The 22579-nt window shown below is 48.0% G+C and overlaps 1 protein-coding gene across 1 annotated transcript in view; it reads right to left on the minus strand.

Annotated features, from left to right (window-relative positions):
• Positions 1-251: 251 nt before the first annotated feature.
• Positions 252-22579, minus strand: part of IGDCC3 (immunoglobulin superfamily DCC subclass member 3) — a 108109-nt gene continuing 85781 nt past the window's right edge. Inside the window, exons 11-17 of the mRNA XM_088657250.1 lie at positions 11509-11756; positions 8701-8865; positions 6382-6570; positions 4838-4942; positions 2945-3083; positions 1334-1544; positions 252-876 (exon numbers count right to left, since the gene is read on the minus strand). Of these exons, the coding sequence (XP_088513376.1) occupies positions 685-876; positions 1334-1544; positions 2945-3083; positions 4838-4942; positions 6382-6570; positions 8701-8865; positions 11509-11756 (1249 nt within the window). The 3' untranslated portion in view covers positions 252-684. The remainder of the gene's footprint in view (positions 877-1333; positions 1545-2944; positions 3084-4837; positions 4943-6381; positions 6571-8700; positions 8866-11508; positions 11757-22579) is intronic.

The raw sequence follows: 22579 nt of genomic DNA on the forward strand, positions 1-22579 counted from the left end.
TTCCAATACCCTGTTTCTCATATTTTAAGACATACCCATAAAATAAGCCATAGCAGGATTTTTAACCATTCAAGGAATATAAGCCATACCCCGAAAATAAGACATAGTGATAGGCGCAGCAGCAATGCCGGCCGCGGCAGGAGGAGGAGGAAAAAAATAAGACATCCCTTGAAAATAAGCCATAGTGTGTTTTTTTGAGGAAAAAATAAATATAAGCCATGTCTTATAATATGAGAAACACGGTATGTTATCTCGACACATTTAACAATGGCAGATCTGTGGGAGGAGAGTCATCCTAAAGCTGCCAACTGAACGTTGGTGAACCAAGACGACAAGAGGTTCCCATCTCGGTGTCTTATGGAGTTGACCAAGGAAGGCGCCTTGAGAAGCCACAGTAGCTGTAGAGCGAACAGCTGGGATCCACGTGGGAAGGAATGTACTAGGAGGCCTGAGACAAGTCAGGAAGAAAAAACTTCATGGAGCTTCCGCAAGGCTGCCTACCGATATAGATATATATATATTTATATATATATATGTAATAAAAAAATTAAGAAACATATCGCAGAAATCTTAAAATTGACCTGAGATTGATGAGTCGGTTTAAGGACATCGCCAGGGGTGGGGTGGGGGGTAGGGAGTTGGTGGCTGGCGAGGTCCCGTTAAGAGTCTTCAAAGTCTTGGCAATTATCCTTCATTGGTTGGAGCTTGGTTCAAAGCTGGCTCATCTTGGCTGGCATTGAGGAGGGGCCTGCTGGGGGCCCCCAAGTGTGGGGGCTGGAAGAGGGTGTCGCTCTCCTCTTCGATGATGCTGAAGTCATCCGGTGGAAGCATGGACGTCTGGGTTTCGTCATGTGAGGTAGGAGGAATATGGTCCAGCTGGGAAAAGGGAGTGAAAAAATGGCTATTTGAATGCCCAAGGAGAAGATCAGTGTAGGCAATACTGAGCTAGACTGTAGCTTCCTATGAAACTAATGGACACTATCAAAGGCCGTGGCTCAGTGGTAGGGCACCTGTTCTGCATGCAGAAGGCCCCACATTCCATCCCTGGCCTCTACAGGAAGTGCCCCTGACTGAAATCCCAGAGAAGTCAAATGATGGGCGGAGCTAGAGGCAAAAGTGGGCGGAGCCCAGAGTGCCAATTTTACTTTGGTACAGCAGCCTAGCTTTTCTATACATGCTCACACGCCTCGCTCGAGCCTGGAGAGGGTTCCAAGGGCCAGGCTAAAAGGTGTGGAGGGCCGCATTTGCTCCCTAGCCCAGAAGTTTACCGCTGCTGTTTGAAGGTGTGGCAAACAAACAGAAGCCGCCCCCCCCCCCCGTGTCCCTTCCTTACCACAATCTCCTTGTTGTGTTGATCAGGCGGGGGAGGCGAAGCTGGGAAGAGTCTTTCCAGTTCATTCATATCCAGCTGCTTCCCGTTCGCATCTGGGTTGTCCCTGTCCCTCTGAGCAGATCCGTTTGAGGTAAGGCCTGCAGCATTCCTCTGGCTTCTTGGGACCTGTGGGGTTGACAGCTGCTCCTGGACATCTTTGCACACCAGCAGCCTGTGGAGATGAGTGAAAGAAGAAGAAGAACAATAAAAACCCTCTCTAGCAATGTAAGGTAAAGGTAAAGGGATCCCTGACCATTAGGTCCAGTCGTGACCGACTCTGGGGTTGCGCGCTCATCTCGCATTATTGGCCGAGGGAGCCGGCGTACAGCTTCCAGGTCATGTGGCCAGCATGACAAAGCCGCTTCTGGCGAACCAGAGCAGTGCACGGAAACGCCGTTTACCTTCCCGCTGTAGCGGTTCCTATTTATCTACTTGCATTTTGACGTGCTTTCGAACTGCTAGGTTGGCAGGAGCTGGGACCAAGCAACGGGAGCTCACCCCGTCACAGGGATTCGAACCGCCGACCTTCTGATCAGCCAGCCCTAGGCTCAGTGGTTTAACCACAGCGCCACCTCTAGCAATGTACCATCATATAAACAGGAAGTCGCCACACTGGAAGTCCATGAGAAGGGCAGAGGCACTGGGTAAAGTGTCTGTTTCGCACGTAACAACTCCCAGGATCAATTCATGGTTGCCTCCAGGTAGTCTTCGGGGTTTCAGGCAAAATAATTCCCCAGTCCTGCCTGGAAAGCCCAGGGAGTGAGCCTGAGACCTTGTAAGAGGTGCCCTCTAGCCCTGAGCTACAGACCTTCCAAAACTGAGTTTCGTCCTCTCCCTACACACAACATGGTTCTAGCAGAGTGCTAAGGACATCATATGAATGGGATGCTTATAGATGTAGACTTTGTTTGGATAAATATATTGACATTCGGAAGGTGTCCATACAGAATATAGGAGGTTATTAATAACCATTTATGTATTAGGACAATAACATTACTCATAAATCTATATAATAATGTATAGAAAAGTAACTGTTTGTAGTTACTGTATCATATTTTATCTTTCTTACTGTATTTTTTGCACTTCTCTTCTCCCTCTTTTTTTCTTTACTTTCTATATTATTTTAATAAAATACTAATAATAACAAAAAAGCGATGATGGGTGTTGCAGAACTATGTTTTATCTCTCTGCCTCCACCCCAACCCCAGGTTCCGAGTTCTCCTTCCAAACTCCCTCACTGCAAAGCTTAGTGGGGCAACCCAAACATGCAAACCTCCCCAGGTGATTTATAATGTGTGGGGACCTGGGAATTTCATAATGTGAGACTCCCAAGGCAGTAAATTCTATGCCTAAGGCATCTCCCATCAAGTGCCTGCAGATGTCTTGGACCACAACTCCCATCATCCCTGACCACCAGACACGCCGACTAGGGCTGATGGGAGTTGTAGTCCAACAATATCTAGAGGGCACCGGACTGGGGGAGGTTGGCCTTAGAAAGAATGCTTGTCCTGCTGCTCTGGAACATGAAAGCAGCCCACCCACTCCAAACGCAGCCAGTGGAGAGAGCCATACCTTCCTCGGTACCCAAACATGAGGAAGAGGACACAGAAGATGATGCAGGTGACTCCAATGTGGATTCCAATGATTATCCCAGTGGCCGACGTCTTATTGGTTTGCCCGTCCTTCATGCAGTTGCACGGTGGGTTCAGCCCTGGGATGAAAAGGAAAGGTGTAAATGGAAGGCAGGGCTCCATTAGGCATGGGAAGTTGTCAGTACTGGACTGTCTAGGGTGGCTGGTGTTAGCCCTCTGCGTTAGAGAGAGAGAGAGAGAGAGAGAGAGAATCTCTCCCAGCCATTGGAGATTGAACCAGGGACCTTCTGCACACAAAGGAGATGCTCTATCAGTCAGTTAAAGCTCTCCCCCTAAAAATAATTAAGATGCTAGTCCTTACAGTTCTATAAAAAAAACCCCTGAATTAAATAGGAAGCTGCATTATACTGAGTCCAACCAAAGATCCATCAAGATCAGTAGTGACCACATTGACCAGCAAGGGCTCTCCAGAGATTCAGGCTGGAGTCTTTCCCAGCCCTACCTTGGGGATGGAACCAGGGACCTTCTGCATGCAATGCAGGTGCTCTACCAGTGAGCAATGGCCCCCTTCATTCTATGCAAGCTGCCAAATGCTGGACCCCATCTTTTGCAACAGCCACCCTGCAGAGTGAGGGCCTCTGAGCCAGAGGGGGGGGGGATCTGGAACTCCGGTGGATTGGGCCTCTTGCAAAGGCTTTGGACCCAGAAGGAGGACAAAAACATAGAATGGAGAAATGAGTTGAGGCAGTTGAGAGAGAGAGAGAGAGAGAGAGAGAGAGAGAAGCGCAAGTACCGTAGCAGGCTTGGCAAATGGAAGGTGTGGGAAGGGAACAGTCAGGGACACAGAGAGGAGCAAAACTGGTGAGTAGGGAGGAGTAGTTTAAACATGGCCAGGAAAAGTCAGGCTCCTATCAGTGGGTAGGAGGTGAAGCACAGCAAAGGGCTAGGGCCCAGCCATTTGGGCCCTTTGTTTTTTCACAACGGAAAGTGGCTCAATGGAGAACGCTCCAGCCAAGCTCCCTGGCAACCAATGGGTCAGCTGATGGGAGCTGTAGTCCACAACATCTGGAGGGCACCAGGTTGGCAATAGCTGCAGCACTCTGATAAAAAGGTATCACTCCATGGGGCAGGAGAGAGGAGGAAGGAAGGATAGCCTGCTGTTATAGAGCCTTCTGCTCCACCTAGTGATTTGCAAGCTCCACATTTTTTTTCCTGCCGCTGTCAGTAAGGTATAGATGAAAGGGAAAGCGGCTCTCACTTTCAACTCCAGCAATGTCCCCCTCCCACTTCGTTGTAATGGCATGACTAATGGTGTCGCTAAACCAATTCCAGACCGAAAGAAAGAAAGAAAGAAAGAAAGAAAGAAAGAAAGAAAGAAAGAAAGAAAGAAAGAAAGAAAGAAAGAAAGTTTTGTCAGGGATCCGTTGCAATTTTCAGTTGAGATTAACAGTTACTGTGAAAAAGAAAAAAAAGAAACAGCAAATAGGAACCTGATCACAAGGAGGATGAGTAAGATGGTTCTCAAACATAAACCACTTTTAGAAGATGTGTCCCAAAACAAAAGCAGCGATTGAAGAGAGTCACACAGGTATGTATGCTTGGGTAAAACATCTAAACATCTATTTTTTATTTATTTTATTAATAATAATTAAACCTATTAGCATCCCACCCCCCAAAAAAGTAACTCAAAGTGGCTTGCAAACTTGCATCACAGCAGCAATGTGGAGAAACTTTCAACATGCCGATCTCCCTCTCTGTGTGTCTCTCTGTAAAACAGCTTTCTTTTCTCATCAAACCCCCTCAGCCAAAGCCTCCCCAACTGTCTTCAAAGACCATCTCCCTCAAGGCTGCTCAGGGCCGCTTGCCCACTCACCTGTCCTTTCGACAGTCTCTCGAAGGGACACAAAGCGAACAGTGGCATTCCCATCACCATGCTGGTTGTAGGCGAGGAGCTTTACTTCGTAGACTACTGATGGGTCTGGAAGAAAAAGGAAAGAAGAGATGTCGACCTGTGACTAAATGTGGCTAGACCTGCTGTGCTCGCTTGCATTTAAGGCAGGTTGGGGGAGCCTTTTTACAGCCAGAGGGCCACCTTCCCACTCGGGCAGCATTCCAAGGGCCACATGCCAGCAAGAGGCTGGTCCAGAGGCAAAGGTGGACCGGGTACCAGATGTAAATGTTACCTTTAGTACAGGAGGCTAGTTTCTACAAACGCTTGTAAGCTTCCATCCAGTGAATCAGGAGCTCAAAAATGCTCAAGGAGGATATGAAGCAGGGCTGGTGCAGAATGGGGAGAGGGATGTGGTCCCAAAGGCTAGATAGAGAGGCTGGGAGGGCCACCTGGGAGCATCTAAGATGCTCCCAGGTGAGAGCTGGGAGGGTACAACCTTTTCCATATGGGACAAAACTTAAGATACACCTGTGAGACAGGACTTCACATTCTTTTATCCTTTCCCTTCTCTTTCTTTCCTTCTTTGGTTTATTATGTTTTGTTTAGGTTAGCTTTTTTATTGTATTATGAAAAGTCTTCATCAAATTTTATTACTGACGGTGCAAAAAGAAAGGGTCCTCACTAAGGAAGGCAAGTCAGATGTTGGCAGCCCTGATTGGTGGTGAGGAACAGGGAACTGGGGAATGCGATACTGACAGGAGTGGAGAAGGAAGAGGTGGGTTTGGCAAGTCCAGTGGGCCTTCGTTTAATCTATTAATTAAACGTATATTCTATACTTCCCTCCTTCCCCAAGGAACCCTGAGGCGCAGGGTTCTAACATTTTCTCAGCAGCACTAGGGAATAGGTGCCAAGTTCTGGACTGAAAAATCCGGGATCAGCAGCGCCGCAGCACCGGAAGTCACTTCTACGCACTTCCGGACAGGCGTAGAAGCAATTTCCGATGCCGCTGTGCCCATTTCCAAAATGTCCGCAGCACCAGAAGTCGCTTCTACGCATTTTGTAAATGGGCACAGCGGCATCGGAAGTCGCTTCTACGCATGTCCGGAAGTGCGTAGAAGCGACTTCCGGTGCCAGCGCGGCATCAGAAGAACATGGCCGCCGGCAGTAGCTACGTAATCTGGGGGAATACGGGGTATTTTGCCATTCGGGACACCTGCGGGAAATGGTAAGAAAATACAGGGGTTTCCCGGGGAAAACGGGGTACTTGACAGCTATGCACTAGGGACTAGTTGTTTGACCCCTTGTGTCTTTTATGTTATCACACTCTCTTTGTATTTTATGAGAATCCGTATTCTGTTACGCATTCTTGATTACATATTTATCTAACTGTTTTGACGCTTGCTTTGCACAGCTATTATGCTACGCATTGACGCATTCGTTCTATGTCGCAAACCACCTTGTAGCCTTTTGACAAAGGGCAGTACATAAATTTAACGAATAATTGTAATAATGGAAATGACGCTCACCAAGCTGACTAATGTTGCAGGATGTGATGTTGCTGGCCAAAAACATGGGCCCGGTAAAGTGGGGAAGGTGGACTTTGCGGTAGTAGAGCTTGAACCCTTCGTGCTGGCCCAGTTTGATGGAGGGTTCCCACGTGGCCTGGATGGTGGTGCTGTTGAGGACTTTGATGAAGAGAGATGGCGTGGCCGGCACTGGAACAAAGCCACAGAAAGAGATAAAGTTGGTTTTGCCCTTTGATTCCTTTTTTACCCCTTTGGTTCCCCTTCCCTTGGATTCCTTATAAGCCGAACGAGCCACTCTCAAAGCCCCTTGTGCATTGGTTTTTAAAAAAGATGAAGGCTGAGGCTGATGGGAGTTGTAGTTCAAAAATCTGGAGGGTACCAGTTTGAAGACGGCTACATAAATCAACCATTGGCCTTGTGACGTTTCTTACTGTAGTAAGCCATGGTTTATTCTGAACCAGTGACCCTCAAATGTGGGGAGCGGCCGTCAAAATGGTGTTTGGGACATACTATGGAGCTCAAAGGGGTTTTCTAAACACAGGGGCATTTCCAGCAAAGAGACTGACCTGTAAATCAAACCGGGACAGAGGGGCTGAGCTAATGGTTAACCGCACCTGCTCATCCATGACGGGAGATGGAGCTTAAGGTCTAACCTTTTGTTCCATGGAAGCAAAGTTGTTGTTTTTCAAAACACATGCTTTAGAGCTTTGTGTGGTGGGATGGTGTTGAGCATCGAAGAGGTATATGTAATTTATTAGAGTGCGACAAGACCTGCAGCCCTTAACTCACAGGAAACGCAGTGGCCTGACTTCTCAAAACTCCAGAAAAACATGAACTTTATGAGGCAGAAAGCTACTGCCTTGAACTGCAAGGTTTTAGGTCAAGGTTTTTAAAGGGTTTAAGCCTTGTCAATCTCTCCGCTTGAAAAAGGAGGAGGCCAGGTTAATGGGCGGTTCTATCCTAGAATGCTGAGCGAAGGGATCTGGAAAGATGGGGCCATTGCTGGGTGCCAACCATCTCAAGGGTTTTGTGGGCCCTTTGCTCAAGTCATCTACAGCTGGCAGGGCTTCTGTGCAACCCTTGCATAACAAAGGTCAAACTCTGTTGGCTTTTATGCCATTATAGGAATTTTTAGTACTTTGGTTTTACGAGGTCTTGTTGTTACTGCAGGTTTATTGTTGTGTTTGTGTATGTTTGGATCATATATTGTAAGCCGAGGGATCCTTTGGGGGCTGTGTGGCCTGACTGAAATGCCAAAAGAAAAAGAAAAAGCAAATAACAAAAATGTCACAAGCTGCTGCTGCTGCTACAGTAGCTTAACAATGTGGCAGCTATTTTGCATCCTATTGACATCCGTGACCTCCCCACAACAACCCTGTGAAGTAGGTTGGACTGAGACACACCAAGTGGGGATCCCAGGTCCTTGTCCAACACAGTAACCACTACATTGCACCGGCTCTCTATAATATAATAGATTGTATGTTGCTATTAATAAAAAAAAAACCTTGGGCCACTTAAACAAAAATTAGCAGATTACAGTGGTACCTCGGTTTGCAAACGCAATCCGTTCTGCGGAGACGTTTACTCGCCGAAGTATTCGCTCGCCGAAGGCACGCTTTTGCGCATGCGCAAAGCGCCGATAGAGCGCTTCTGCGCGTGCGCGAACTGCACAGATCGCGTCTGCGCATCCAACGCCGCGGAACCCGGATGTAAATACTTCCGGGTCCACGGTGTTTGTAAACGGAGGTTTTCGTAAAGGGAGGTAGTCGTAAACCGAGGTTCCACTGTACTTTAGAAAAGGGAAATGAATAATAAACACATCAGAAATTGACATGAATTTAGCATGCGAAATTGATAGAAATCATGGAAATAAACTGAACCATGGGACGAGCTAGTCACACATGAAAATGCTTTATACCAAATCAGACCATAGACCAGGCATCCCCAGACTTCAGCCCTCCAGATGTTTTGGACTACAATTCCCATCATCCCTGACCACTGGTCCTGTTAGCTAGGGATCATGGGAGTTGTAGGCCAAAACATCTGGAGGGCCGCAGTTTGGGGATGCCTGCCATAGACCCATCTTGCTAAATGCTGTCTGCTCTGACATGCAGGAGATCCCTGAGAGCTCAGGCAGGGGGGGGGCGGGTTCCTGGTCTTGCTCCTAAGGGGTTTTTATCGAGAGGTGTCTCGGATTGGACCTGGGACCTTCCATATGCAAATTGGGTCCTCTGCCACTGATCTGCGTTCCCTCCTACAGCCTAGCAGGATGATGAGCTTGAACTTCCATTTCTCTTCGGCCCTTTTATCCATCCTTACCTTCTCCTAGCGTGCTCACCACCACGACGTCAGAGGCCTTGCTTGCCCCCCGAGAGGTATAAGCCTTTATGTAGAAGCTGTAGCTCATGGAGGGCTCCAAGTCAGTCACAAGCTGCTGGAATGTATTTTTGCTGACAGCTTCCTGGTACTCCATCTCCACAGGGTCTGAAATGCAAGGGGAAGGCGTAAGAACATAAGCGGAGCCTGCAGGATCAGGCCGAGCAGAATCTAGATCAGCATCCTGTTCTCACAGATGTCTCTGGGAAGCCAGGAAGCAAGACTTTTGTCTATACTTATATTTTATTGAAGAATTTCAGTGGGCAAATAAAGTGAAAGAAATGAAAATGTGCTTGGAACTGGAATACAATCCGATATATAAGTAATGTTATTATTACAAAGCGTATACAATCATTAACACGCCTCTATAATTTTTATAAATGCATTACAAATATCATGATAAATTAGCCATGCACGATCAGCTTCTTCTTTTATTTTGACAAAGTAATAATTATAAATAAATAAGAATAAGAATGTGCACCCCACCACCAAGACTGTTCCATTGTAACTATCCAACCTCCCAAAATTTCAACACCTCTTGCGATGGTTTGACCCCTTTCCATTTTAACAGTACATATTCTACAAACACCCTCCACATCTCCTCAAAATCATTTCTCCTGCACATTCCCCATCTTACCTTAATGGCACATGTTAATTTATCATTAATAGCTATACCCCACACCTCTTTATACCATTCTTCCATTTTATATTCTGCTTGCCCCTTCCACTTCCTACCTAGCTACAATAATTTGTGCAGCTGTCAATAAAGCACGATCAGCTTCTAAAAGCAATCTGTTCATAGGTCGCAAGACTCTTATTCTATCCACTGATCAAAGCAAGCATGGTTTCTATTTCAGATATTGGGAAAGCAAGACTTGTGATTCCCAGCGACTTTCCTTCAGGGCAGACTGCCTTTTTGACATCTCTGAAATCCGTCTGGATTTCCTCCTGCCATCCAGCCACCCAGATCCCGAGCATAAGAGAACTCTCCTCTCCATCTGGCACTGTTTGCAGCTCTCAAAAATCTAGCTACAGAGAGTGAGGCCATGTTCCAGTCGTAGCTTGCCAGTCCCAGGATGTGGCACGATGGCAGAGGTGTGCCGGATGCCACTCTGTTCACCATCAAGAGCTTGGCTCTGCTTGCTCCCTTGCTTCCTGCGTCACCAAACAAGGCATCCTGGCGGTTCCAAGCCACAGACCTAGTCTCTTCCCAGGAGACAAGCGATCCAGGAAGGTCACCTCTTGCCAGGGCCTGTGGTGAATCTCAAGATCTGGGAAGCTTGTCGTGGAGGGAAAGTCTCCATCTGAGCTCCCAGAATGCTGGACTGTTGTCTTCTGCTTGGAGGGAGTCACTGTGTCACAGGCTGTGGGGTGCTGGACCTCGCCACTAGATGTCAGGGCATGTCTACACTACAATCATGGGTATTTATTTATTTACTTACTTTATTTCCTTTCTCTCTCTCCCCCCCCCCCCACTTCCCACCCTTCGCAATGTCAGCTTACAAATGATGCCAGCGTGATAAAAATAAGATAGGCACAGGAGAGCCAGTGTTCAGTGGTTATTAGAGTGTCAGAGTAGGACCTGGGAGATCGGGAGTCGAATCCTCACTCAGCCATGAACCCTGGGTCAATCAGTCACTTGCAAACCCACCCTACTTCACAGGGTTATTGGGAGGAGGGGGAAGAGGAGGAGGAGGAGAACCATTTGTCCTACCTCTTTGGGGGAAAGGCAGGATATAAATGTAATAAATAAAACAATGCACACCCGCCCCTGAAACGTAAATGGGTGACCTTAAACCAGTCACCCAACTCCTGGGCCTAACCTATTTCATAGTGTTGCTGTGGGGATTTAATGGGTCCACTCTGAGGACGGCTGGCACTGGCTACAACCCAGTATGATTATATTGATTATTTGTTTATTTATTATAATTATTGCATTTACAACTTTTTCTCCAAGTAGCTCGCGGTGGCATGCATGGTTCTGCCCCTCCTCATCCATGCCCCACAACAACCCTGTGAGGTAGGTTTGGCTGAGAGGCAGTGACTGGCCCAAGGTCACGCAGTGAGCTTAATAGACGAGTGGAGATTTGAACCCTGCTCTCCCAGTTCACAGTCCCACACTCTGAACGATTACTTCGCATTTTTAACACTATTGCTAAAACTGTGAGCTGCATTGAGCTCAATATTGTTGTTGGAAAAGAGACATGCAAATATTAAACTAAACCACAGCCCTGCATCCTGCCCCGTGAGAATTTCACTGACATTTTACTTCCCCTTTGACAATTTTTGAAGGCAATTGGCAGCTTCCAAGGAGGAGCAATTCCAAAGAGCATCTGTTTGCCCATTGTTCCAACCTGGAGGTCCCTACAGTTACCGTAGGTGGAAAGTGTGGCCTACAAGAGAGCAGTAACTCTGAAAGCTGAGCCTCACACTTTTCACCAATCAGGATAGCCCTCATAGGCCCCCAAACTACACAGGTGCCCAGTGCCAGAGAGACCACCTTTACCCTAAAGACTGAAAGAACAAGCCCGGCAGCCACTTCTGAGCTCATCGCCACCACTCCTGCCTATAATTCCTCATTGGCGGTGATCACCAACCCTCTTACACTGAACAACCCACTTAGGTTGGGCCTGTGGTGGCACTATACAGCTCCCTGCCCCCTCACCACCACCCCTGCCACGACAGGGCATTGCGGAAGAATTTTTCAGCACAGCGCTAGTATCAATGCCCAATGGACTGTTGCCACCTCACCTGCTGCTCTCCTGATGTGTAGGACGTAGCCAATGATCTCCTTGGTGTTCTGCAGCGGCTCACTCCACAGCACTTGGATGGTGGTGGCAGAGACGGTCGTGGCTCTCACCTTCTGGGGCGGGCCAGGAAGCCCGTCGGCCCACAGCACCGTCAGCCTGGCACTGGCTTGGGTGGAGCCAGCACTGTTCTCCGCAATGCACTGGTATATGGCCTCGTCCGCTTGGCCGATGCTGTAGATCGTCAGCGTGCTGTGGGGAAACCCAGGAAGGCCATCGGGATTAGCGCTTTCCAGCAACGAACCTAGAAATCCCCCAGCCCTTTCTCCCTCCCTCCCTTGGCCAGCCATATCTAGGTTAATCCTGATGTGTCTGAAGAGGATGTAATGAAAGGCTAAGGCCGCTTAGTGGGAATTTCACTACAGGTCCTCCCACTTTTGGCTCTGGCAGGACAGGAGAAAATGTAGAGGATTGTTGCCTGGGATGGAAACCCGCAACCCAGTCGGGAAGTACCATATGGATTATGTTAAAGGCCGGGGGGGGGGGGATGAGGAAGTGATATTGGTGGCGGCATTATCCAGGTCTGATAATCACACAGCTCAGCTCTGCCTTGCATTAAAGAGACTATAGCCGCAAGTATTTAAAATCGCAAGGGGAAAGGGCAAATTCCCAGAGGGAAAAATAGGTAAGTGCCCATTCATACAATTGTGTTTTGCACCTGGTGGATGTGCCTACAGCGCAGTACATGTGTACAGAGAGACACCATGACATCTACACCAGGCATCTCTTCCTATATACATAGAAATGCAAGGCTGTCGTCACACAGCCCCTGTTGGAGGATTTGTACTGCTGCATCGCAATCCTGGATTTGAATGAAGAGAAACCCAAAAGGTCAAGAAAAGCAAGCTCAGTAGGTGCATGGGGTGGGAAGGGGAAGCTGGGGGGTGGGGATGGCGGGGTGTACATATACAGCCAACTCAGATGGTGCATCACAAGTGCATTGATGCAAGTAGGCCCACACATCCCCCCCATTTAAAAATCATGATTATAGTATTACATTTGTATCCCACTTTTCCTCCAAGGTGCTCAAAGTGGCACGCATGGCTTTCCTTTGTGTTCCTAAGTGTGCAAAACACCTCACGTACATTGCCTCAACAACCTTTACAGCAAGGGGAAGAACACCAGACTCTCCAATATATTGCTTCCAGCTCACATCATTCTTCAGTATTGGATCCTAGCTCACACCAGCCTCAGCAGCCAGCATGGCCAATGGCTTGAGAGGATGGGAGATGGAGAACAGCAACATCTGGAGGCCCACAGATTCTCTCCCCCTGCTGTACCGGGGTTCCCCATTGGGGTCCATGTAACCCACCTGGGAGGGGGGGGGTGTCCTGTGGCACTATTCACATAATAGAAACTACCATAGAGATATCAAAACTTTCAAAAGCAGAGGAGTCATTGGCTTGGCTTTTGAAAAACAGGGGGTTCAAAGTACGTAGCTAATTGGGAACCTTTGCATTGAAGTCTAGAGACAGGAGTGGAGAGAGTCCAGTGATTAGGGGAGCCACTGAGGCAGGTTCATGGCTGGCCTGAGGTTGGGAGTGGAGGCTTTCAGCTCATCACTCGTGTTCTCAAACACTCCATTACCTGAGATGGCTGAAGGGAACTGCCTGCTTTGCAACTGCTTCCATTCCAGTGGGAGGAATAATTAAACCAAGCTTCATAAAAGAACCACTTCCGCATTTTACGGAGGTGGTGTTGTGGGCGTGGCCCGTCTCGACCCTTGCGAGGGGGCTGAGAGTTCAGCCCTCTCGCGAGAAGGGGGGTTCCCGCCTCGGTCATTCCCCGGCTGACCAATAGGGCCAGCCGGGCGGGGCTTCCCCCGTGTTTAAATCAGGCTGGAGGCGGGAAGTCTGCCTCTCCTTCGCCCGGCACCTTGAGCGATCGGATCACCCATCCACCCACCCTCTGGTTAGGCAGGTTTAGGCCGACGCTGCTATGGAGTCAGTCGGTCGCCTCGGTTGGCCGTGGGGCCGGGTAGGACTTTTTCCACTTGGATTAGCCAATCTGGTTTTTTCACCTACCTCATAGCATTTCCTCACAACTTGGTTTGGCGGTTAGGCATTGGAAATTTGCATAAATAAAGAATGGGGGGCAGATTACGTCATCCTCTGCCCGAAATTGGAGATTTAATCCCGTTAAAGGGGTTCCGGGGGCGGTAGCTTTGTCCTGGGCCTACGGAGGTCAGGGCCTTATGGCACCCCCCAACGGTGGCCACAGGAGGTGTCTCAGTAGATGCATATCACTGGGCTCCTTTCTGGTGGTTAATTTCTCCCAGACTGTAACACACGGGTTACAGTCGGATATAGTCGGTTAGGGTCCAATGCCTAAGCCAATACCACTCAACATCCTTAACCAATAAAGTTGTGGCATTTTCACCCACTTAAACTTACTTCACTGTGTCTTGTTCATTATTTCTGGGGAGGGAGGGACATTGCCACACAATCAGCGCCACACTTGCCTATTGATGAAAGCCTGAAGAAGACTATGCCCTCCTTGCCAGTCACTGCCTGTTTAAAAGCACATTTTCCAACGACAGTCCACTTTCAGGCACAAGAAGAGTGGTCCAGTCAACAATTGCTCTGCTTTTTGCAAGCTCTGACATGCTTCCTTTGGAAAAATCAGGCTCAGAACAAAGAGGTTCGAACGACTGTGATCAAACGCTTTGCAAGAAATCACAAGTGACCTTCCAATGCTTGATCTCCCTAAGGTCTCCAAGCCCCTTTATCCACACCGTGTTGTTCCCTATATTCTGGTTGCAAGGAGCAGGCAACTTCTGAAGCTAGAATTAAATCTTGCTGAGCTTGCTTAGACCCCAGTGTGGCAGCTCAAGGAAAGCTGCACATTTAAATTTGCTCAATCTACTCACGTCACAGCGTAATTGCTACTGGATTAAAATGAGCATACTTAGAATCATAGAATCACAAAATTGTAGAGTTGGAAGGGACCTCGTGGGTCATCTAGCCCAACCCCCTGCAATGCAGGAACCTTTTTGCTCAATGTGGGCCTCGAACCCATGACCCTGAAATGAAGGGTCTCATGCTCTATGAACTGAGCTATCCAACAGGGGAAGCTGCCTTATACCGAGTCAGACCCTCAGAACATCTGGCTCAGTATGGTCTACACTGACTGGCAGCAGCTCCCCAGGGTTTTGGGCAAATAACTCTTCCCCAGCCCGACCTGGGGATGCTAGGAATTGAACCTGGCACCTTCTGCATGCCAAGCAGATGTTCTCCCATTTCTGCACATGCCCCTTTGCAGCCATTTCCCGGCTACACACTGTAGGATGAAAAGAGGCAATTTGTCCCCACAAATGCTTCCTTGTCACTGGGGCCAAAATTTGGACCTTTCTGCCTGCTGGTCCATTCTCTCCTGCTCTGCAAATGCCCAGAACCGCAATGACCATTGAACAGATGCGTATTCTACCCCCCACTCCCATGTGCCAAGAGTCCATGTTTCCTTGGAAACATTAGCAAGAGGTTTTGCTGATGGGGGTGATTTCGGTGGACTGGCCATAAGCTCTCCCCGTTGCCACAGACTCAACATATCTGATTAAGTTGCCAAGAAGACAAGAAGGAAAGAAAGGTCATCAGAGGCTGAGGGATGAGGTTGGGGACAGGAGGTCCCTAAGCCTCTTCTTCACTCAGGGACAGATGGAGGGATGGTGGAATCTGTCAATTTCAGTTTCTCTAATCTTACATTCAGTTCTCCGCATGTTCATATCAGTTTGCATATATATATATATATATATATATATATATATATATATATATCCGCATGAAAATCCATCAGCATTTTAGTGAGACGTTCTCCTAAAATACATATTTTGGCAACATAACTTCCTCCAAATGTAATTCATTTCTGAATATTATTTTCACTAATATATGCATGTTTTTTCATTTTACCTTAGAATTCAGGTGCGATTTTTGTGCACATTACTTGGCAAGAGAACATCACTCCAAAAGTCAGAGTATGGCTATGTTTTGGTCTGCATATTGTTTGGAGAAGTGGGAGTTAGGTAGGTTCACCTTTAAATGCACAGATGTCACCAAAAGCCCTCGAGGGGATGGGGCAGGGCTGCCAAGGGGTGCAGCCTAGAGACAGTTGTGAGTGGCAGATGGAGAGGTCTTGGGGGGGGTTGTATATGGAGAGGCTCCCAACTTCAGCTTGTACCCTAACTCAGCTTCCACTGGTGAGAGTGTCCTGTGAGCAGAGTTCTGCTCATGGGATGCTACTTCAGAACGGGAGTGGGAATTTTCATTTATCTCTCTTCCTCCCTGCATTCCTTTTGACCCTCAAAAACCTGCTCTGGAGAGTTGGAAACCACAGCGGGGCCGTATCCAACACAGCTCTAAGCTAAAGTCACTTGGGAGAATCCTTGTTCCGCTAGGAAAATGTTTTGTGCCTGTGGAACATGGTTGCACAAACCATAAGCAGGTTTCAGGGGGCTGCGTAACAGAAATGCGCCACCAGCTCCACTGTAAGTTTCCGTTCAAATCCTGCAACACTAGGAGACCAAATCCTCACAAATGTGGAACAAACACTGTGTGGCACTTGTAAAATTCCAAGCTGCGGCAGAACAGGCACGAATAATATGAGCGTTTGGAAGAGACGGGCAGGCGGCAGGGCTCCAAAAAAGAGGGGGGAAAGCAGGGTATCACTTTCATCCCAAGGGCGCCCCCTAAAGGGCTTCCCAGACACAAGAAGCACTGCAAGAAATTTGCCATTTCCATGTGGGGGCCACTCCCCTCCCCCACTTCAACAACAAATGTTAATTCTCTTTTGTGGGGAGGTGCAGAAGGCCTAAGGGGGAGGGGATGGAATCACAGACATTACGCCAAGCTTTTTTGCAAATCAGTCAGGTTCTAATTTATGCTCAGGCACCATCTGGCGTGTGTGTGAAACTGTCTCCATGTAAAGACGACCAGCCTTCATGTTTGGGGTGGGGTGGGGGGGTTGCTAGGTGTGACAGACATGATAGAGCAAAGAGGTGCCCTGAGGCTGTCGGGGGGGGGGCAGCCTCCTCTGTCATTGTCAGCTGTCACCCCCCCTCCAAACAAAGGAAATGTTGTTGCTGCTTAAAAAGCAGCTTCACACATTATGAAGAAATAGAAGCAGAGGAGAGCACGGAAGAGCTGAAAGTCAAGCAATTGCACAATCTGAAGCCACAAGACTCTCTGAAAGATGCTTCAAAACCGCTTTGGGTGTCCAATTTCGAGTACCAAGAAACCCATAAGTGAGTGGTGAGGAAACTCTGATCCAGTGTCCAAATGTGGCCCTCCATATCTTTCTATCAGGCCCTCGTGGCTCTTCACAAGCCATGCCCCCACCAGCCCTGTTGCTCTGTGGAAGAACCAGCTACTGCCTCCTCCATCTGGGCCAGGGAGGAAAGGAAGGCTTGATGCTGGTTGATGCATTTTTCACACAGAGGAGAGGGAGATTCCCTTTGCTAGAGCTATCCAAAATGAGTAATTGCTCCCCTTTGAAGCAAAGCCCATCACTCTGGGACATCTGCTCTCTCGAAGAGCCAGGCAGGTAGTGGCATTCACAGCCTGCCTATACTAAAGACACATTCAGGGAGCCGCAGTGATGTCAATCAAACCTTTGCACAATGACTCTGTCAGGCAGGGAGCAAAGAGGGAGAGGAGGCTTTTGGAGATTCACACTTGGCTCCACGAAGGTGGGGGCCCGCAGCCCCAAGAGAGAGAATGGAGAGGGGCGAGGGGGAGAGAGAACGGGTGTCTTCAGCCATTCAAAGAGAGCCCTATTCACAAGCTGTCGCTTCAGCCTGCAGGCAATCAAGATGACTGATCTCATCAAAGGTCAGCGGACCAGAGATGAACTTTCGGAGGCACCGCAAGGGAGAGGAAGCCAAGGCAAGAATGCAATGCTGAACCAGGACGACACGGGTTCAGCACACCCGAGGGAGCAAACAGGCCCACCTGCCAAGTTGTGAAAAATGCAGGGGGCCATGGACAGAGAGGAAGGGTGCCCCAGAAGGTGTGGTCCAACTGGCTCATGCTAGCGAGCCAAGTTTCATGCTGAAAGGGCAGCCTGGCGGGTTGAAGATGGGGCTGCGTGTACGCTGCATGAAAAGAAAAAAGAAAAGAAATCCTATCCCTTCAGGGAAAGCTGGCTTCTGCAACATGCATATATTATGCAAATCTTGCAAATCAGCACGATCCCCAGATTTTGCATAACTATGCCACCTTTCCTACTTTGCATAATTTATTCTAGTTTTGCTTGTCATGGAAAGAGGGCGGGAGCTGCGGAGGGCACTGAGGCCCCACAGCCACCCCACCCCCAGGAAATCCTATCCAGCTCCTCTCCCTGAATACTTGCCATGTTTTTCCAAGTCTCTTTTTGCAACCAGAAGAGCTAGAAACTTGCCCACTGTAAAAAGCAAAAGCAAAAGATTCTGAGGAAGCTGGATCCTGTTACTTCTTCTTCTGTCATGGAAAACCAAAGCTATTATTATTATTATTATTATTATTATTATTATTATTATTATTATTATCAATTGACCTTACAGGATCTGAGGGTGACGATGCATATAAGGAATCCTTCACTGGTTATGGCAAGCAATGGCATAAAAAGAAGAAGAAGATTTGTATGGCTGAAGTCCCCCTAGGAAAAGTTCATTGCAATGCCTGGCAGAGCCACAATGCCATAGGTTGTACCCAATACTAGTCCTACTCTTGCGTTGCAAGGGGTTGGACTAGATGACCCTTTGCACCCTTTTCCACCTAAAGTTAAGGGAACCAGCTTGGTGTCCTCCAGGGGTTGCTCAATTCCATCATTGCTGTCCACTGGCCAAGCTGGCTGTGACTGAAGGCATTTTGGCTCCAGTAATATCTGGAAGGCTAGCAGCTGCCCACCCTTTGACTACAGCATTATGGACCAGCATGGCTAAAGCAGCAAGAGATAATGCAGTGTCCTCCAGGTGTTGATGGATGACAACTTCCATCAGGTGTGTTGCCTCTGGTGCTGAGTGATCTCAAAGAAAGACATTCAAGAAGCCACCAGTGAACATTATGATGACTGGGGAAGCAGAGAGTTAATAGGGGAGAGGGGGGGATGGGGAAGACTTGTTCATAAGATGCAAGTTTATAGAGGAGAGCAAGTTCTTGGCCAGGGCTCAGCGTTGCTTTTTGGCAGAATTAATAAATAATGCCCACTTAATTACCATTTTGTAAATACAAGCAAACACACACACAAAATCAATATCAGGAGCTTGTGCATCGAGATGGTTGGCCTCTGCTACATGCCGTTGTGGTGAATGCATCTTGGCGATATAGACCCTTTAAGATAATTTATTTCTTCCCTGCCGATGACTCACCACCACTGCTCCAAGCAGACACACAGCCCTTGATGTGCACAGAGCAGGCCAAAGGAAAGCAATACACCTTCACTCTGTTACATTTTCTCACCTCACATCCCATACAAGCTCATGGCTATGCTGGGTGAAGCTGGTGGGAGTGGCAGGTTAACACATTGCAGAAGGTTGCTCTGAACCTCTTGTCCAAAAAAAAAAAACACCTTTCCCCCTCATACCTGGTCAATGGGCTTGCTGTCTGGAGGCCAACTCCAGTTGGAAGTCTGCAGGTTTCCCTGTTCTTTCTCTCATGCAGAAACCCTCCCTTTCCCCCAGGTCAGGAAGACTGGAGTTTGGGAGTGAAATGATGCTCAGAATTATATAGAAGCTGGAAGCTTCCTGGCTCACATGAGAGCACTGTTGCGCTCAGAGTTCTGGTTGTGGGTTTCCTATTGGGGCATCTGGTTGGCCATTGTGAGAAAAGGATTCAGTAAGAGCTGTTCAACAGTGGAATTTGCTGCCAAGAAGTGCGGTAGAGTCTCCTTCTTTGGAGGTCTTTAAGCAGAGGATTGACAGGCATATGTCAAGAATGCTTTGATGGTGTTTCCTGCTTGGCAGGGGGTTGGACTGGATGGCCCTTGTGGTCTCTTCCAACTCTACGATTCTATGACTGGGTGGGCTTACAATATGTTCTTCATGTAGGCTCTCCTTATGTTCTTACAGTAACTATGGGGATAGCTCCAGTTAGAATTTTGGGAAGCGTCCATGGAAAAGGAAAGCCATTGCTTGTGACCCTTATGTTCTTACAGTAACTATGGGGATAGCTCCAGTTAGAATTTTGGGAAGCGTCCATGGAAAAGGAAAGCCATTGCTTGTGACCCAACACTTTTCATTTAGCTTTCTCTTCTTCTATGTGTTATCCAGCAAGTGAGGAGATCATTTAGATAATACTGCCAATTAATTAGTAAACAGTTCAACCTGGGGTAGATTACTTCCCCCCAATTTTCATTGCTCTTTTCTTTGCTCTTTCATTGCCCCTGCCCTCTTCTAATCATCAACAACAACAAAAGGAAAATCCTTCAGGGGCATTCAGTCTTTTTATTACTATATGATGAGTTTTAATCCAATGAAATTTTCAGTAGGGGAAAGCATGTAATCTAATTAAGAGACTCAGGCGGCAGTTTAGCTGGACTCATTAACTGCAAGATAAGAGATCCCATCATTACAGAGACAAATATCCCCGCCCCCCAAGTGCACATCCGAAGGCCACTATGCAAACTGATTCTGCTTGGAACGAACTGGGCTATACCGTTTAGTCATGCACACAAGCATGAAACAAAGGGATTTGGGGAAGAGGGAGAGAGAGATTGAGAGAGGGGGAGAGAAAGGATGAGGAAAGCATCTCAGGAAACCTGGCTTCCTTTCTGCAACTCCTCCTTTCCAATAACATCCAGCACCTTAAAAATAGTTTTAAAGGACTTCTCGGCATCCTGGGTTTGGGAATTACCAAGAACATGGATGTATCGGTTGTAGGAAACTTATCCCAGTAAAAAGGGGGGGGCGGTAAAGGTAAAGGACCCCTGGATGGTTAAGTCCAGTCAAAGGTGACTATGGGGTTGTGGCGCTCATCTCGCTTTCAGGCCAAGGGAGTCAGCTTTTGTCCACAGACAGCCTTCCGGGTCATGTGGCCAGCAGGACTAAACTGCTTCTAGTGCAATAGAACACCGTGACAGAAACCAGAGCACATGGAAATGCCATTTACCTTCCCACTGCAGTGGTACCTATTTATCTACTTGCACTGGTGTGCTTTCAAACTGCTAGGTTGGCAGGAGCTGGGACAGAGCAATGAAAGCTCTCCCCGTCGTGGGGATTCGAACCGCCGACCTTCCGATCGGCAAGCCCAAGAGGCTCAGTGGTTTAGACCATAGCGTTACCCACATCCTAGTAAAAACACTTGGTTCATATAGGCCCTTTTGGTATGGAGAAAGTGGATAGAGGAAAGGTTTGCTCCCTTTCTCATAACACTCAACCTCTCTCATAGCTCTCAGACTTGGGGACATCCAATGAAGCTGAATGTTGGAGGATTCTGGACAAATCAAAAGGAAGTCCTTCTTTAGGCCGTGCATAGCTAAACAATGGAGCTTGTTCCCACAGGAGGCAATGGTGGCCACCAACATGGATGGCTTTAAAAGAGGATTGGACAACTTGTGAAAACAGGATGCTGGACTAGATGGGCCTGATCCAGCAGGCTCCTCCTGTTTTCTTATGCCAGTCATTTTCAAATTGCATCCTGCAAAACCAAAGTGTTTCTTGGAAATATATTTAAGGCGCTCCTCCATGAAAAGGTAATGCTTATGTATTGCAACAACTCAATCCCGCAGAGGAGTGCTGGGTGTTTTCCAGGGTGTTTTCCCAGTTTGCCATGGGGTGGGGATGGGGGAGGGGTTACAAGAGACCTATACGCTCTTCTTGAATAGACATGGGGCCCTACAACATGCTCCAGCACTGTCTGAAAGAAACAGAACTTTGTCATGCTGCATAGTGGTTAAGGTGACAAGAACAGGAGTGGACAGACTTGGGTTCAAATTCTAGCTCATCCATGGAAGAGAAGGCAGAAGTCCCATTGCGCTAGCAGGGCTTGTTACGCTGGCTCCCATGAGTACACCTGAGTCATTTACTTTAAATCAGGGATTCCCAAACTATGGCCCCGGGGCCGGATGCGGCCTGCGCGAGCCAATTGTGCGGCCCCCGACAACCCCTACCGCTCGCTCTTACTGGCATGCCGCGGTGCAGTTGCCCATTTCCGGGTCGGCGCGACGCCAGAAATAGCTTGTGCACAAGCGCGAGCCGGAGAGCAGGGGAACGTGCTCCCATACGCACGCGCACAAGCTATTTCTGGTGTCACGCCGACCCGGAATTGCACTGGAAATGACGTCTGCACATGCGCACAAGCCATTTCCGGTGCCGCACCATGCCAGAAAAAGCGAGTGCACACGCGTATGGGAGCATGTTCCCCGCCCTCCGACCCACCGTGTGATCGGCGCCGGAGGAACCAGCCCGAAGCCGGGTAAGTTTTAGGACCCCTGCTTTAAATACTAGCATGAGCACCTTGACTTGGACCCAGAAATAAACTGGCAACAACTTTTTCTGCCATCTCTTTCTCTGCAGCATGTACCTGCAATGTGTTGCAGTACAAAAAACCTGGAGAGTAGCAGTTTGGGGAAAATTGCATTAATCTATGCTGAAAACTGCAATGAGTGGCAATGGTTTCTGCAGAACCGTTTTTCAACAGGGGTTTAATGGTTTGCTTCCCAACTGTGGGTCAAATTGACCTCCCTTCCCTGCACTTTGAGGTAATAAGTGTCCTTGTGACCAACTTTCTCTGAATCCGGGCCTCTTATCTCGCCAGGGAAAGCAAAGAAAAACCAAAGAACCACATTTTCATGCCGCAGTACAGAGTGGTATTTGTGTGATGGAAATAGCAGGCCTGGGTGAGCCTAGTGTGAAAATTACTGGTCAGTGGATTTCGGTTTCTATGGAAATAACAGGCAACAATACAGAGAGAAATAACAGAGCTGGAGGGATAAACCCTGTAGGTTCATATAATCTCCTTAACGTGATATAACAGTGTTAAGTATATTAACAGATGTGTAGGAGCTTCAAGAAAATAATAATAATAATAATTGTTGTCATGATCCAA

Source organism: Zootoca vivipara, chromosome 13 (assembly GCF_965207765.1).
Source record: "Zootoca vivipara chromosome 13, rZooViv2.hap1.1, whole genome shotgun sequence".
In the NCBI taxonomy this organism is placed as follows: domain Eukaryota; kingdom Metazoa; phylum Chordata; class Lepidosauria; order Squamata; family Lacertidae; genus Zootoca; species Zootoca vivipara.